Here is an 18,062-nt window from a genome sequence, read left to right as displayed (position 1 = left end):
TCTCCAAATAACTTTTGACTCTTTAGGTGCAGTCTGAGATCCTAAAGAAGTGGAAGCGTTGGAAGCTAGGGCGGAACATAGAGGAGGAATATCGTCACACCTACAGCAATACCCCCAACACGAAGACAAGCAGCCTGTTGAACCATGTACCCCGACTGCCTCATCTCCCAGACATCACCAAAACCTCTACCCTAGTCTGCAGCCCTGAGGAGAGACACATGCTTGTGGCCACATGTCCCAATGGTATGGTCCAGAACAAGGAGGCAGATCAGTCCAATTCTCCTTTGCACAAAGAAGCCAAGAGGAACTCAAGCCTGGAGGAGAATGTTAGCCTTACAGACAAGGTGCAGTTTTATGAGGGTCGGAGTGAGAACATGGAGAGCCACCTATGAAGAGCATTGGGAATACAGACTTGAAAAGAATTTGTGGGTCTGGAGCTCCCGTCTGGCTCTGAGAAACGGCCCCAGGGTGGCTGTGAAGGCCTGGACTGATTGAGTCATCTATTAGAGCCCAGAGATCTGTGTCACTGGGAGCCGGGCAGTACTCAGCCCTCTTCACAACCTGAGAGTGGATATAGAAGACATCTGCAGTGGGTTGCCTAATATGCTGTGAGGCTGTTTAATGGAAATATGTAGACTCATGCATGTTGAACAGTATGACAACAGCATCTCAAGGCAGACAAGACATGTAAAATAATAATTATAAAAAACCCTGAAAACTCAAAAAGCAGCGACAGAAACAAACAAGACAGAAAAAAAAGACAGGGTCCTTGCTTAAACCTCTACTTCAGTGTGTGATGTATGTTAAATGTGTTTTGTGGTACTGGAGGTTTAAGACAATCTGGACATTGACCTGCATACACAATAAAACTTTAAATAAAGAGAAAAATACTTTTTTTTTTGGCTTTTTGATTTGCTGATATCTGTAAATGGTTTGCTATCCATACTGACTTTGATGCAAATGTACAGAAAAACATTCTGTTGGCCGTACCTCACGCAGTGAGGTGACCATTAGAAATTGGCAGCTGCTGTCACTGGGTCATTCCTGGCTTACGTATAGACATAAGAGTAGTAGAGTAGTATACCAGCCCTGGTATAGGAAGAATTAAAATAAGCTAAAATGATATTTTACAATAAATCAAATAGAGCTGTTGCTGTGTTAAATGTTTATATACAAGGGGAATAGTTGCAATTCTGTGTCATTAAATGTGTTTTCTTTCCCCTTGTCATTTAGATGTTGACTGACTCACAAGGCTCGCTGTTTCATACAAACTTGTGCACAGAAGCGCAATCCATCCTTGAGATCAGCTCTGATAAGGGAATCAGTTCACTTAAGACTAAAGTACACCACACATACTGTACATGACCTGCAAAGTGACACATGCAAAAAAAGTATGAATCCAGCACTGGCTCACAATGGCATTTCTGGTGGAAAGGTTTCATCATGTTAAATATAGGCTGTCATGCATGCAGAGTATGTAGATTTTTTTGTGAGCAAAATGACATTGTGTGAATCATTTGCTGAAGAGTTGTGGACTACAGTGCCCTCACATCAGTATCTCCACTGTGTAAATGCAAAAAAGCCAAAAAGCCTGTCCCGTCATCTGCTTGCGCCCAGTTACTCTACAAACAGTGTTTTAGTCAGCCTCATCCGGTGTTTGCAGGGGAAGTGGTCTCTTAGAACAAAACTCTGCACCAGAAAAATAGAACAAACTCCATCCGTTCAGAATTCTGATGACAAAGGAAGCTGAACTAGCAGTTGTATCTTTGCCTCTGAATAACTTTATTTTAAGAAACGACACCTCTTAAGGAGCATTCATTTGACTTTAAGTTGCTAAATATGTTGTCAGGGATGACTTGACTTTGTATGTATGACTATTTGCACAATGTTAATGTTAATTTATATAGGCGTTGATTTATTCATTTCCTGCCTATGTATTAATGATCTGTATGTGCGGATGACTGTGTATCCTTTCAAGCCAGTATGAATGCGTGCAATTATTCCATTATTCCGGATGAGCGATGATTTAATGTAAACCATTGCAACTGATTTCAGAAAGAGCACAAAGGTCAGAGGTCATTATTAGAAGTCAGTCCCTGTTGAGCTATTACATTATGACATTCCTTGAAGCCATGCCTATAAAAGGTAAAAGGAAGACGAGCTACTCTGAGTGAGATTCCCCAGTGTCATTTTTTAGTTGAAAGCTTAAATTCGAGAAAACCAGCAGCATGTTTGTCGTTACGAAAATAGTGATGTGCACTCTAACGTTTTGCAGGGCAGAATTAACAAAGGAATGTCGGACATCATTAGTGCCGTGGTATTCAGTTGAGTATACCGTATAAATACGGTCAAAGTGTTTTGCAAATTTTCTACCAGACTGGTTTTAAGCTGTGACCATAACCTTGTATGTTTTAGAAGAAAGCCATTTGGGCGACTCCTGCTTTGAACCAAAGTGGTCGTCTGTGAATGTATTCTTTAAGAGGCCAAAATCAAAATTTTCCTTTGTATTTTTCTGTTAAGGTGGTTATATGCAGTATATTTGTTGTGTGGAACCAAACAGTAAGAACTGACTATGTTAAGGTGTATACAGTTCATCATATATTGTGTCTGCTCATACGACCTGTCCAAATGGTGCAAGAATAAATTACAATATATGTGAAAGAGTATTTTAAAGTGTGTGACTTTTGTTTGGTGCATTTGCAGATGAGGTAAGCAGGTGATCCCTCTACTCGGCCAATTGCCAGGTTAGCTTATTAAGGTGAGTATAAATTCCATCCCAGGTATTCGGTGCTGCTCACGAAGAATTCTAAGGAAAGATAATAGTGACAGAAATAGATTGAAGCTATCCTACCTGAATATTTCAGTGAAACGGTTGACATGTCCGTGTTGCTTTTCTCACAAAGTCTCATTAGAGCCTGGAATTTAAGATTTTGGGGGGCATTAGAGCTCCAGCTTGAACTCCTCCTCTACCTTTATCGTAGTGGGAGAGTTTGAGTGCCCGAATGATCACAGGAGCTATGTTGCACTGCGTTTTATGCTCCTGGTAGGGTCTCCCGTTTCAAAAAGGTCCTAGGTGACGGACCAGACTAGGAGCAGTTCAAAAAAAGAAATGAAGGACTGTGACATCACCCGGTAAGGAGTAACAAGGGCCTGACCCTGGAGACAGGCCTGGGATCGGGCCTCAAACGTGAGCGGCCAGTGGGGGCTTAACCACCTGATTCTTGGACTGAGAGACTGTCTCTTGGAATGTAGAATGTCACCTTGATGGGGAAAAGGAGCCATAACTTTGAGGGAGGTTGAGAGGTACAGTCTAGATACAGTTGGGCTCACCTTCTTCCAATCGAGCTCTTAGAATCCCTCCCCTCGAGAAGTGCTAGACTCCTCTCACGATGCCCAAGGTGAGAAGGGGAGAGCTGGTGTGGGCTTGCTTATACTTCCATGGCTCAACCCCCCATTAGAGGGTTGCTTCCCAGCGCTGTTGGGTTGGAGACAAGTGTCTCACTGTTGTTTGTGCCAATGGGCTGAAAGGAATACCTGGAGTTCTTGGAGGAGTACTGGATAACGCTCTGACTCCTCAGTAACTTCACCACTCACATTGGCAGTGACAGTGAGACCTCTGGCCACGTGTGTTGGACACTCGGCTAAAGAGAGGGACAAGTGCTGGAAATGATTTTTTCTGTAGCGTGGCTGGGTGCACCCTGAGTGATAGGGTGAGAAGCTTGAAGTAGAACTGCTGCTCCTCCACATTGAGATGAGCCAGCTGAAATGGCCCAGGCTCTTTTTTGGATGCTTCCTAGACGCCTCCTTGGGGAGGTGTTTAGAGCGTATCCTGTTGGGAGGTGGCATTTAGGAAGACCTATGTAGGACATGCTGGAGAGTCTTGGTTTGCCTTGGAATGTCTTGGGATAAATCAATCAATCAGCTTCTATTTGTAGAGAGATTAATCTCTTTAACAGACATTTTGAAGCGCTTTTACAGACAGAGAAATCCCAGAACTTTCCAGAGCAAGAAGAGGTGTCTGGGTAGAGGGAATTGTGGGTATCCACAATTTACAGACAATAGCCTCAATAGCCCCTGGATAAGTAGAAGATGGATGAATGGATGGATGGATGGATGGATGGATGGATGGATGGATGGATGGAGTATACGAGGATGAGTAGTGGTGGAAACAACATAATTTCTCCATTCCTTTTTTGTCTCCATCCTCCAGATATGAAGGGATATCAAACATTCACATCTTCCTAATTCACCACTCTACTCAAATTAATGTCTGAACAGATGATAAGCAAACATTACTTCATTAAATAACACTAAATATCAACTATGATGTGCTTTAGGACATGAATTTTTCACAGCAGGATGGATTACACATGAGCTTTATACTAATAACACACTCCCCCCAAAAGGCATTAAGATTGGGGAGAAAGTGAGATCTGAAAGACTTTAGGCGAGGTGGTCGGATACTTAAGGGTTTTACACAAGTATACATTAGAGCGCTTATATAAGTGTTATGTAGCTGTATGTGGTTGAATGGGTTCTTGATCATTCATGGCAATTGGAAACAATCTGGGTTCTTCCTCTGAATCAGTGAAATTTTATATGAGCACTAATTCATCACAGTAATAGTTGTTTAGCTCATTGTTTAATGCAAATACAGCTCATTAATCATGGAAGCAGCTTCCAACAGAATGGAAGCTTCTTTCATAGCAGCTACGTTTTCCATGCCAAACAGCAGCAAAGATCTATATTTTTGTGAATATATCTTCATACAACAACAAAAATTAGGGCTTGTATATTGACAAGGTTACAAAATTTACATGTCTCACTTTAAGCAAAATGTTCAATTTCAATAATTTTGTTTGTTTCATAGCGAGCAGACTGGAGTAGGAGATAGAAGAGGCGAGTCAGGTTGTTGGAACACATTAACTGGTTTAGAGAGGTTGTGTTATTGTCTCTGAAGCATCATAGAATCTCCTGGGTACACACACTCAGGTTCTAAGCAACATAATCTACTAAAACTACTACATCATGGAGGAGACTGTCTCATCTTACCTCATCAGAGAGATGCCCCTCACCACACCTTAATTGTTTGTCAGCAGCCTTGCTTGATCTGGTGTCAAGCACGCTAAATTAAATCAACTGAATGTGCAATTGGATTATCACCATCAAATCCAGAATAAGGTGAATAAATCCAATGTCTCAGGCAGACTGGTGGTTGAAGCGGAAGTGTTGAGGCAGATTGACTGATGTGGCTCTGAGTAATTTCACTGGCCTGGGTAGAGGCCAGGTGACCAAAAGCTTCCCATAGAGGCAGATTAAAAGAAGAGCTGTTGGTGCAGCTTTCTGTTCTGTGCTCAGCAGCATGCACCAGAACACCCGAGGGAATAAATGGCCACTGCTCTGCTGCACAATCCAGATGCCAAGTGAACATTTCTAGCACGTTTATAATTTAGGGGCACAATTACACATTCATTAGCTGGTACCATTTTTATAATACTGTAATACTGGACTCACCTCTGTTTATGAATAGTTTAGAATTAATTTACTAATTAGGTTGTGAATACTTTATAAATATTTAATAAGCTGCTGTAACTCCCCAGACTGAAAGGGAAAGACTAACCTGAAGCTTACCAACAGTGAGTCCGCTAGAATCTGGTCGTTTTGCTTAAACCCTAACCCCAAACCACCCTTCCCATTTTCATTTTACACATAATTTATGAATTCCCTGTTAACATGTGCACAAAATACACAGCAAGCATAAGGAAGCAATCTTTATTTGAACTGTCGTCAACGATTATCTGTCCTGCAGCCTGACGCAATGGTATCCACAATACCAGCTCACCTTGGGGCCGGGTTTACACAAAATATAAAATTACGTTTAATTTCAGCATGTATAACATAAATATCAATAATAGTAATAATAATAATAATAATAATAATAATACTACAAGCTGAGTGTAAAGATAATTTCCCCATTACAAATAATAAAGTGGACTTTCTTCTTCTTTCTTTTCTTCTAATATTTATTTATTTACAGTATTTATTTTTCGGACATGCTCATATAACAGACTTCACACATTCAGCGCATTTACAACGTCAACAATAACATCCGAAAAATAAAGGGCTGACGGGTAGAAGCCATTAGGTTTGTGAAATACCTGTCCCCCAGGATCAACAAATATAATATAATATTAATCATAATCATAATAAAATAATTCTAAAGTAGCAGACGTTCTCAACCACTACTTTATTGATTCTGCAGCTGCTCTTACACCATGTCTCTCTGGTGAGCAAGATGTTTGTCCAGTTAATACAGCACGGCTGACTTTCAGCATAAGGAATATTAATCAATCAGAGGTTCTGACAATAATCACATCACTAAAGCAATCAAAAGCAAAGGGTATATTTGCTATGGATGTGCTTATGCTCAAAGACCTCACTATGATACTTACTAATGTTATGACCAAAATTATTAACCTGTCAGTCTCCTAGAGTATATTTTCAAGTGTTTCCAAGTTGGCTGTCATCATTCAGAACTGGAGATTGTCTTTCTATTTGAAATTACAGACCCGTCAGTATTCTTTGGACGGTATCAAAGGTTGTACAGAGACTGGCATCTGTTTTTCGAAAAAGGTGGTGTTGTTGGAGCTATATTTGATTTCAAGAAGTTATTTGAAAATGTAAATCATAGAATTCTCATATCTAAGTTAATTTTCTTTCAGGCACATATCATATCTGGCAAATAGATCACAGTATATGAGAGTACAGCATCATCAGTCCACTCAGCTAGTTAATCACAGGTGTCCTACAAGGTGACCTTCATTTTGTATGTCCACAAAAAAACATCCAAATGTATGCAGATGACGCTGAAGTTTATTGTCAATGATCTTTTGAAGACCTTATTAGACTCAACAACACGGTTAGAACCAATGCAGTTTACAACTGAATGTTTCCAAACAGTATGAATGTTTTTCACCCAGGCAAACAGTTTCATTCTAGTGTCAGACTTGATCGTATCAGGAGAGATTACAGGTTATATCTGAATACAGGTACCTTGGAGTTCTGCTTTACTCAAATCTTTCTTGGGTGAAAACAGTTTTTAACATGATCAAATTCAGTTGCGCAATTCTCAGGCATATTGGAGAGAGTTTATGTCAACAGAGGCAGCTAAGACAGACATGGTACTTTCACTTAAAAAAAACAACTGTACACTATCATCAGTGCCCAAAGAAAAAAATATATAAATTGCACAGTTGGGAAAACACAACTATGCAAGAATTTGTCTAATGGGCAAGATTTTTCATGGCTTAACATCTGCTCCACTCACACAGTTTGTCCAAGATCAACAGCCTCATGCCTCACAAAAGGTGCAGCAAGAGGGAACTGCATTATCCCACTCAGGAAAAGTGCTTCCGCTTAGTCTGCATTCTGGTTGAAAGCTGCACATCAGTGGAGCTAAGTTCCAGCCCCGACTAGAGACCTGGAGACACACACTTTATTTCAAGCACATTCAGCGAAATGATGAGTAAATAGTTAGTTTTAATCGACATTGTAGTACAATGCTGATTTTAATAACGGTTTTATTTACATAGTTGTTAAGCCTTTATATGTTTTATGTGATTTAAAAGTCTCTACGTCATTTTTAATTGGTACGGTACTGAACACTTTTCCATTGTTTCCAAAATAATGCCTTGTTTTACCTTCAATATTTCTTCCTTCCTTTGTTCCTGAATGCCCATATGAGACTTACTACTTTGTAATTATAATTTGACATTGTTCTGTTGGGTGACTTTGTAACATCTGTCAAGGGACTGCAGATGAAAATTAGCCCCTGGGCTAGTCTGGCACAGTTACAGAAATGTTAATTAATGTCCATAATACCTTTAAAATTAACTCACAATGAATGAATGAAGGATTGAATGATATTAAGCATCAGTAGCAGCAACAGGGAGACAGTTTGGATTAGACAAAATGAATTTTTTTTTTTTAAAGAATATTTAATATTTTTCATCTTGATTTTCAGCCAAAAACATTTTAGTTCACAGTTATGGAGCTGTCAAAAGAAAGTAAAAATGAAAGAAAATCTTGTATTTTACTAACTCATTAGTCTTTCCCTTCTGGGTTTTAATGAATAGAGAATTGTGTGAAGAGCAGATGCCAAGGTTTAAACTCATTTTGTTGATTTTACTGCAACGTCCTTGTGGGTATTTTCTGTGTCTCATCTTGGCCAAACACTCCATTTAACACTAAAAACAAACTGTTGCCAACATTTCCATCACTTCATTCACTATTATCGCCATGTAGTTCTTACCATGGGCTTTTCTTTAAGTTACAAATCCTTTCCCATAGGGAAACAAGCAATTATTGCATACAGGCAGATATAAAGAGTCTTAGGAGCTGGCTTCATGTTGATTTTTTTTTTTTTGTTGGCTGTTAGCTGCAGTTTCCTGGACAGATGTGTGGGACCTAACATCAGACTGTCTGCGTAACTGCGACTGTGACTGTTGTAGTTAGCTCAATCTCTTCATACAATTTTCTTCTGATTTTTATTCTTCTTACACCTTCTTAGATTTCTCCTTTTCTCCTCACCTTATTTACCAGTGACAATAAATCATGTTTCGAATTTACAATTTTTTCTTGTGGCTCTGAATAGCTCCTGGTCTCAGACCTGATTTATGGTCATACGTATTGACGGAATACACGACACAACAATGTGCTCATGTAATCTTTATGTGATAATGTGTCATAAATCTGTGACCTGTGTTAACTTAGTGAAAAAGCAAACACATAAGAAAACATCTGGTTTAAAAGTCATAGTGGAGAGAGACATCTTGTTCTCTGAATACAATTTTTTCTCCTGGAGTTCAATTATTATATTAAATGAACCATTATGCAGGCTTTCAGGGAAACTCAAAGCCTTTCAGGATGGTCTTATCAAGTATGAGTCTGGAAACTTCTCAAAGGTGTCATTTAAATGCACAAAATGATGTGAGTGTGGAGGAACAAAATGGCAGGAAATGGAAATGTCAAGAATGTCAAGTAGTAGCTTCAAAATAATCTCTGTCTTTTACAAAGTTTGTTTTATTTGTGGAGGATCTATAACTGTGTATAATTCAAATAACCATAAATAGTATAAAAAATCTTAGATCGGTCAACAGACAGTTGACAAAGATTAGGTCAAAATAGATCAGGGTAAAATTCAGACATATATGAAAACACTGTAGGTTGGCAACTGAGACATGAAATTAGATAATGAACTGGCACAGAAGGACAAGGGATCACAGACTAAATACACTGGCAGGAGGAGATAATGAAAGGAGGGTAGATCAATCAGGCTGGGGGAGACAGTCAGTAGTGAGAGTACACACAAGGGGTCAGTAGCCTGAAACACGAATGTCAGAATAAAACCCAGAAACGTGAACTGAATTTAAAGCCCTATAATCTCTTTGTTAACATTCACGTCATTGTTATTGTCAAAATTTATGTATGTGTCCTTTGTCTTTTTTGAATGTCATTTCCACATTCCTTTACACAATCAATAATATGTTTCTGACATTTTTCCACAAAAAACCTGAAATTATCTTGTCCAACACAGGGTCAAAATAATCATAAATTATTTGGAGAATGAAATGCTGCATGAAATGAAATGACACAAACATCCAGTCAAAACAATATCTTATTCAGGATTTGTGATCAAATGCTTTTTTAGCATTTATTTTTTGGTATAAAGTTGCCAGACCCAAATTAAGATGGAGCAATTCTTTATACAGAGATTTTTATTCTGTCTATATAAATAACAACAACTTTAAATCAGGGCTTCTGAACGGTGAACATTGAATAGTAATCAGAGTGGTTGCTGAGGCTGTTGTGAATATTGCCTGCTTTAAAATAGTATAATTACATCATTGTTGTCGGGTATTCAATTTCAGCTCCATCACCGACTCTTCCGGATGACATAATTAAAAGCTTTGTATTTTATATGGGAGTTTACGTCATCATAAAATACTTCCTAAATTGAGTAACAACGCAGCGACTCAAATGGGTTCTCCTGTCAGCTGAAATCGATGAGCCTCGCGCCCAGGTGTCGACTGTTTGACATCTGTATAACCTTCTTAATGGGACTCTCTGACCAGATTATGACCTTCTCATTACAGTGTCATATCTGTGAGCTCACCTCTCGCCTGAGGGACTGAATGTGTGCTCTTCTTGCTGTGTTTTTATTGAGACTGTAGAGCAAGAAGCCACATCAGCGGTGCTGCCATTCTGCTGCTACACACTAAGGAAGCAGAGGCAGTCGGGAGATTAAAAGTGTCTCCTCGGCTCTCTGCACATTAATTTTGCTTAGCGGTGGATGAAACCTGATGTACGATGTAATACCGAGCTTCCTGTTAGGTGATATAAACAAAGACATTAACAAGTTAATGACTACCTGTTGGGAGTTAGACTGTCTGCTCTGCTACAAAACAGGTGGTTCCAAATGAAAGACACAATCCTGCCTGCCTTAAATTCATGCCTGTCCATTAGTCCTCACTACATGTATCGGGGTCCATTAGTGCCTTCTTGCACCGGTGCAGAGGAGTGTCACAAACAGTGATAGCTTGTCTAAGAAACATGTGGACTCTCCTCTCCTCTGCTAGAGTCACAGATGAGATCGTACAAAAAAATGGTGAAAAACTGAGGAAGTGAAGCAGAACTGACTGCTGTCAGGGAAATTCTTCCTGCTAAAATGAGAGTTGATAATTCTCTGATGAATTGTGAATTCCGGACAAAGTGTGATGAAGCATTTCTCTTTAATACATACCAGTATGGAGAGCAGCAGGTCTCATTTACGCATTATATATACATCATATAACACCTGGGTAACACCTCCTGGCTTCCTGGAGGTGTTACCCAACTTTATCACCTTTGAAATGGATCTTTGGGGGTCTGTGAATTTCTTTTTCTCCTGTTCCTACTGACAAACATTGTCTCGCACCACAAAACTTTTTATTGTAAAAATAAACCTATTATCTAACTTCTGTCACTCCTGAACCCCAACAAACAGTAAATTATTCAGCACTTTTTCAAAATCGAAGAGCAAATAATGCTAAAGGTCAAACCTGTCACAGCTTCTCATGAAGTGTAACTTTCTTGGCATTTAAGTATTTGAAGTATGTATTACTTTTTGCATTATTTACTGTATTTTGTTTGCTTTTGTAAAAAATATTTATAGACAGTAATATAAATTGTTTACACAAATGCACTTTAAACAGTACTGTATGGGTCGTCGGCTGCTTGTACTACTTGTATTTTTCTCCTCTTTTCCATGGTATTTGTCTTAAATTGTGAACATTGTATAGTCCCATGACAGTAAGTAGCAGGACAATTTTGGAGGAGGCATCCCACCATGAACTTGTACATGGTTCAAATGACAGTTTCCAGTTCTTGAACTTGAACTACTTCTCTCCTCAAATTTCATCCTTCGTGAAACACAGAAGAGATCAAATATTTTATCCAAAGAAATTAATCGGGAACTTGTACCGTACAAAGAAAAAAAAACGTTTTTTCATTTCATTCTTTATGTAATCCATCTGGTGGAAAAGCCCTGATAGCACGCATCAGGAAGCCCCATCCTCTGTCCACAGACTCGTCCTCAGCTAGACTCGGCCTCTCTTGGTTCGGGATCTGTTGTCTACCTTCAAGCACCTGTGGCATGAGGAACAAGAAAGATTAAGCTGCTCGTTTAAAATGATGAATTATTATACCTCTGTCCTCCACTACAATTTCTGGGAGAGCATTGATGTTAGCACTTCAGATAAAAGCTACTGTCCAATGGTGAGAAAAGAACTGACAGTAAATCTATATTTCAGTATTTGCTCATTTCTAAACTAATTATTTCCATATCACAAATACCATTTTGTGATATGGAAATGGTATTTCCATATCACAAAATACCATGGGTCAAAACATTGTTGTTTTGACAATGTGTTGTTCCAAACAACACATTGTCATAGAGTTTGACACACAGCAGCGCTTCAAGCTAAGAGGTGACAAATTTATGAATTCTTTACAATTCATTATTTTGTTTTATTTCAGTCTGTTATAATTCAGGAGTGGGGAATTATACACTCTTTCTTACAGGTATGTGTACTTTGCTAAAACCTAAAAGGAGGGGATAATAACACAGAAGAGACAAACCAATCAACACTACAGAGGAAACAATGAAAAGCGTAGTCAGGAAACTCAGCCACAGAACAGAGATGTCAGTGTCTGAAGAGTTGCTCTTTTCTTGCTCTTTTTCTCTACTTGAGTTCTACAGAAGGGTCATTCACACTGACTTTACTTATTTTTTTGGAGATCAAGGAGGCCGTGTCCTCCAAACTAAGAGGAGAGAGACCATATGGCTCATTACCAGTGCATCATTCACAAACCAGCATCTGTGATCTATGAGGTTGCATTAGTACACGTGGCAGCGTTATGCACTATGCTAAATAATATTTTGCTCCCAAGTAGGCAACAGCTTTTTCAAAGAAGGACTTGCTCATTTTAACAAGTGCCAAATAACATTCTGCATGAATTTCAACAGCACAGCTCTGTAGTTAAAGAGTTCAGATGCTAAACTGTCCTGTCAGTAACCCTGACGTGTACATTTTTGGTGAATTATGAAATGAAAACTATGACGAAGGAGACTTTGATTTTTCAAGCAGCTGAAATCCTGTAATAAAGTGATAATGGGATGACATTTTTGAAATTGCAGATGTGTCTCCTCAGTTCTTAAACACTTACAGACTGTTGTTAAAAGAAGAGGTGATGCACCACTGTGCTAAACATGACCCGGTTAATATAGTATTGAAATACATTGCTGGCATAAATTACAAATGAATATATATATATATATATATATATATATATATATATATATATATATATATATATATTATTTATTTATTTATTTATTTATTTTTTTAAAGTTAACTTTCCTGTCTCATCATCTGAAATGTTATCGTTGTGTTATTTTTCATCAAAAATGGGTTTTCAATGATTTGCAAATCAGTGCAAACTGTTGTTATTTACATTTTCACAGGGTTGTACCAGTGCTGTTTTTGTTTCTTGTCATGTTACTCTGCACTCTCAACCATTGCAGAGTTACATGAAACACAACATTTTAGCTGTGGTCTTTTGGGTTGTCTTTTTTTTTCATATTTAGTAAATGTTCTTCATAAATGCTTTGAACTAATAAAAATTTAAACTAGCAATGTTGGTGAGGACCGATGTCCATGAGGACCGATGTCCATGAGGAGTCAATTCATGAGTTGTTCAGCTCCTTCATTCTAAACTGGACTGATAAACTAACACATGCAATGCTGCCAAAATGGCTTAAAGTCCAATATTCGGAATTAAGAGGAACCAACCACTAATAAACTAATGCTTCTCCTATATCACTATAAGTGGTTAATGGATGCAAGAGTGTACATAATGTTACAGGGGTACTTAAGAAAAAAAATGCCCTTTATTGCCAGCTGAGCCTTTAATGGCGAGAGGATGTAACCACACTTGTGAGGAAGTCAGCATGATGGATGAAGCCACAGCAGCTATGACTCTCTTGTAACACAACGCTTACTGCATATCCCAAGTACCGTGTCTCTTGTTAAAGACCCAGCATCAGCGCCGAAGTAATGTCTATCCCATCACTTAAATTCATCCCTGTGTGTCCAAGCTAGAGAAGCAACGCAGGCAGGATCCCAGCGTGAAGCAGAGCCAGCGTGACGACAGCCAGACTCTAAGTGGCAGAAAGCAAATGTGGAAAATTGGAGACTGAGCAGCGTGTGGAAGGGATGCTGTGGGTTTTGCCCACAGAGTAAAAGGACATCATTTCACCTCTTATATAACGACATTCTTGATTACAGCATCCATTCCAGGCACACATCTGTTTTTTGGTAGTGGTGGCTTTGGGGAGTTTATCAGTCATTATTAGTGACTTTTGCAATGGACAACTAAAACATTCTGTATCTTCTCTGACAGGTTCTCATTTGTTAACTCACACCACACCAATCATCAGCATCATTTTTGTTGGAATGTGCAGCTCAAAGTTTGTCAAGAACATTGAATGAAAGGAGATCGTTTCTCCTCTTTTTAAGAATGTACAGTGCTCTGTTCATTAGAGTCATCGGATAATCCAATTTGAGTCCATTTATCTTCAGGGAGTTCAGCTAAACCTCCGGTAAACATTGTTTCATGGCGTTGCTTTTGCTGCTCACACTGAACCGATTCATGGATTTCATTTATGAATGAAATCCATGTATGTTTATTTTACTCCGTCCACTTGTGTGGCTCTTTAAGTACTGTGTAGTCATTCCCTTACAATGCCAAAAATTGACCTACCTTCACTGAACCCTAAACTAAAGCAACTTAACTGATTTTAAAACCCAATTTTAATGAAAAACCATCCTATCATTCATTCCATACTTTAGAGATGTCTTTGTTTTCATTTCTAACATTCATGTGGACACTCCATTGTTCTTTTTTTATTGCATGACTGTTAATTATGTATTATTTATCTATGTTTTTGTAATTATTTTCTTTACTAAAATAAAGGTTTATTATTACAATCATCTATTATTCTTTTAGAATGTAGGTATAGCTATAGATATGTATCAGCAAGATGTACAGAATATATTTTTGAAGACATTTTATTGAAGATGCACCCAATAACAGTTTTTATTTGGTTTATTTTGTTTTTTCTGCCAGAGAACAGTTTTATATCCTTGTCTGTACCATGAAAACAAAAAATATATACTGTGTACCTGTAGTCCCATTTTTTTTTAGCATTGCTCCCAGTCAATAATAAATGAGAACAACATAAAAGAAAAATGTGAAGAACATAACTGAACCAACTAATGGATGGAGCCAGTTGCTCTTCGACTGCAAATCTAGTTTTACCGAAGGGCGAAGGCAGACCTTCACCCACTGACCCCTGACCTATCTTATGGCCTCCAGGTTGTCTGACACACGTCTTGCAGGTCTGGATTCACAGTTATCCAATCATAGTAAGGTTGAGAAAGTGTGAAAGACATAAAATCACCCTCCGTTGTGTTCATACCAGAGTCTAGATGCAGCCTCGCCTCTGGGCCTGTAAACACCTACTAGGATTAGCAGCTCTGTGAAGCACACAGGTCAGCCAATCCATCTTTATCCAACTGTCTCCATTTATTTATGGTGTTGTCTCAGTCCCCCCCCCCCCCGTGTGTGTGTGTGTGTGTGTGCGTGTGTCGGTGTGTGTGTGTGTGTGTGTAACTGATTCTGCAACTGTGATTTTGTCCACAGAAATACAATCTTTGGACCCTGGAGAGTCCAGCATTCGTGGATATATTAATTAATCAAACACATAGTTGAAAAAGATAATTACTTTGCTGTTAAATATGCTTGTGGGTCATTTTGGATCCAAAGAAAAAACTAAGATCACCTGCTCAATCCTCACTAGCCCTGTAGTTGCTAAGAGGAGTCATTACAACATGTTGACAACAGCATCATGTTGCAACTGGAAAAACACAAAGAAACTAAATCAATGAGCACTTATGAATAGATGCAAAGAAACTCAAAGGGAGGGAAGGAAACTGCAGAACTGGCGTTTTTCTTTGAGAGCAACCCTTTCACATTACTTTGAGCTGATACATTGCTAATGCATTGATCGTAGCACCATTATTGTTCTTCGCATGCAATATTTCCCCCATCTCCTACATCACTCCTCCACACTCCGGACAACAAGATGCAGAAGTGTCAAGCTCTGTATGATTTATTTATTCTCTTAGTGGATGCTCACATTTAATCAGAGCATGGTCATCCACCGGACTAAAAATAAAACACTCCGCTTGCGTTCGCTGTCTGGCAGGGGAAAAAATGATCATCTTTGTCTCCTTAGACTTCATGGCAATAATTCAGTTTTAGTTTCTCCATAATGAAGGCACTATTTACCAAACTAATAATCAAAATAATATGCAAGTCTAATCACAAGTCATTTAGAAATGAATCTCAGCAGGCTGCATAATATTACAAGAAATGTCATTAAACATCTGTTAGCTGGAGTTCTGTTGACTGTAGAGAGGACCCTGCTGCGATGAAGGGTCTCATCATCGCCATGCAGTAGAGCTGTGGAGTTAAAGCCTCCGCTGGAAACACTCAGATGTGGTACAGCTGGATGACATGATTACAGACAGAAGTCAGCCACAGTTTCTCACTCACTTGTTATTTTTGGATATCTACATCTCTGTATGGATGGATGACATCGCTATCCTGCCCTGAGGTTAAGTTTTCTAGGATACACTGTTTAAAACTGTCTCCTCACTCTCTGGAGAAGACAGGCGTTACATCTCTGCATTTACGTGTCAATATTGCATCAGTAGAATTGAAGCTGTTTTATTTACAGATCAAATTTAATGGTAACAGAAGTACTGTAGTCTGTCTGTCTCTCTCTTTCTCTTTTTCAGTTTGTGACTAAAGTTGTATTTTGTCAAAAATGCATAAATGAGAAAAAAGGAGAAGGAAAAATCGTTGAAAAAGCAAGTCACTGGCAGTCCTCCTTGAAGCTCACACTTAAAATTACATCATATTGAGTAAACAGATAGACTAGCAAGATGAAAAATAGGGCATTTTATAAGGAAAATAACTACTTCAGAGAGTGCTCCATATGTCGGCATTGCTCACATTTCTCTCTCAGCAATCCCTTAAGACATAGAGTAATAAAAAAATGTTCCATATATAATTCCCCAGAGCCATCAATCTGTAGGAAGAGCAACACTGGGATCTGATGATGGTTTCTTACACTCCCTCACACTAAACTAAAAAAAGAGCTAAACAGTAAGGATTACATAATGCTGCTGTAAAGGAAGCTAACTGGGTCTTGGCACTAGGTCTTGGCTTGGTGGCCGGTTCAAGACCAGCATGCACCAAAGAGTGTGGAATGTGAACTTGTAGCTGGAGAGGTGCCAGTTCAACTACTGCCGACTGCAGAAGTACCCTTGAACAAGGCACCGACCCCAGCAGGTCGCTGATTGAGTGGTAGGACGCTGCCTGACACCAAACCATCATCTTCTCTCTATTTGCATGCTTGTAGGCCCCTTGTGTGTGTCTGTGTGTGTGTGTCTGTATAAAATAACAGTGGAAAAAATAATTTCCCTACAGATAGAATATAAAAATTTTTACTAGCATATCCACAGTAGCACTGTTTCCGAGGGCTAACTTTCTGCCAGAACAAACAAACAAAACCTGTTTTACAAATGCACCAGGCTCCTCTAAGGAATACTACAGACTAGTACTACCCTATGGACTTAATTCCCTCAATTATTTAATGATTAACATTATCCGTAGATAATAAAAACCATTCATCAGGACATTTCAGCTGACAGCTAAATGACTACTAACAGTAAGAACTCTGATATTATCACCGTCTAAAATGTTCAAGATTAAGGACCCATGGTTTCAAAGATTACTGAGAAGTCCAACATGCTGACTTCATCACTGTAACCTGATGTTCCATGAAAGAATGTAAAGCTTAACAAGCGCAGCAACAATAAGGCGTGACATAATGGATGTATCAGAGTAAATTCAGTGTCTGAGCATATCTATATTAAAGCTTTGCGGAGTGATGCTAATTGCTCTTTAGAATTACTTTAGGGAGCTAAGCTATTAAATATGCTCAATGGTCCCAAATGTGCCATTTAGACAATGTAGTGTAATTAGAGTTATAGCTTATCATTGGGTAGATACCAGAGTTCACAGACACTGATGCTACAACAGTGGAAATTACATTTTATGAGAATAATTTCTGTATTTTTACATTAAAGCATTTATGAGATGTTTGAAAAACAAAAAAATGATTTAATTATTAGAGAATGACGACTTACAAACAATAAATTGTGTGGATGTGTGAGCGTCTGTGCACCGATGAGACTTTAATAGGCTCATATATTTTAAAAAATGTAGAGGAAATTTGTGTTTGATCATCTTATTTTCCCCATCAATGATCTTTCACTCTGTAATGCACAAGAAAGGAAAATTATTCATACTGTATTTCTGTTCCCTTTGAT

The 18,062-nt window shown here is 38.6% G+C and overlaps 1 protein-coding gene across 4 annotated transcripts in view; it reads left to right on the top strand.

Moving 5' to 3' along the window:
- The window catches only part of gcgra (glucagon receptor a), a 48,005-nt gene extending 45,339 nt beyond the window's left edge, over positions 1–2,666 (top strand). For all 4 annotated transcript variants that reach the window (XM_068337339.1, XM_068337337.1, XM_068337336.1 and 1 more), the window contains one exon: positions 27–2,666. In XM_068337339.1, the coding sequence (XP_068193440.1) occupies positions 27–392 (366 nt within the window). In that variant the 3' untranslated portion in view covers positions 393–2,666. The remainder of the gene's footprint in view (positions 1–26) is intronic.
- The last annotated feature ends 15,396 nt before the right edge of the window (positions 2,667–18,062 follow it).

This window comes from Antennarius striatus, chromosome 16, assembly GCF_040054535.1.
Source record: "Antennarius striatus isolate MH-2024 chromosome 16, ASM4005453v1, whole genome shotgun sequence".
In the NCBI taxonomy this organism is placed as follows: Eukaryota; Metazoa; Chordata; class Actinopteri; order Lophiiformes; family Antennariidae; genus Antennarius; species Antennarius striatus.
Note: the sequence above shows the minus strand (reverse complement) of the source record. Positions and strands in the feature narration are given on the sequence as shown.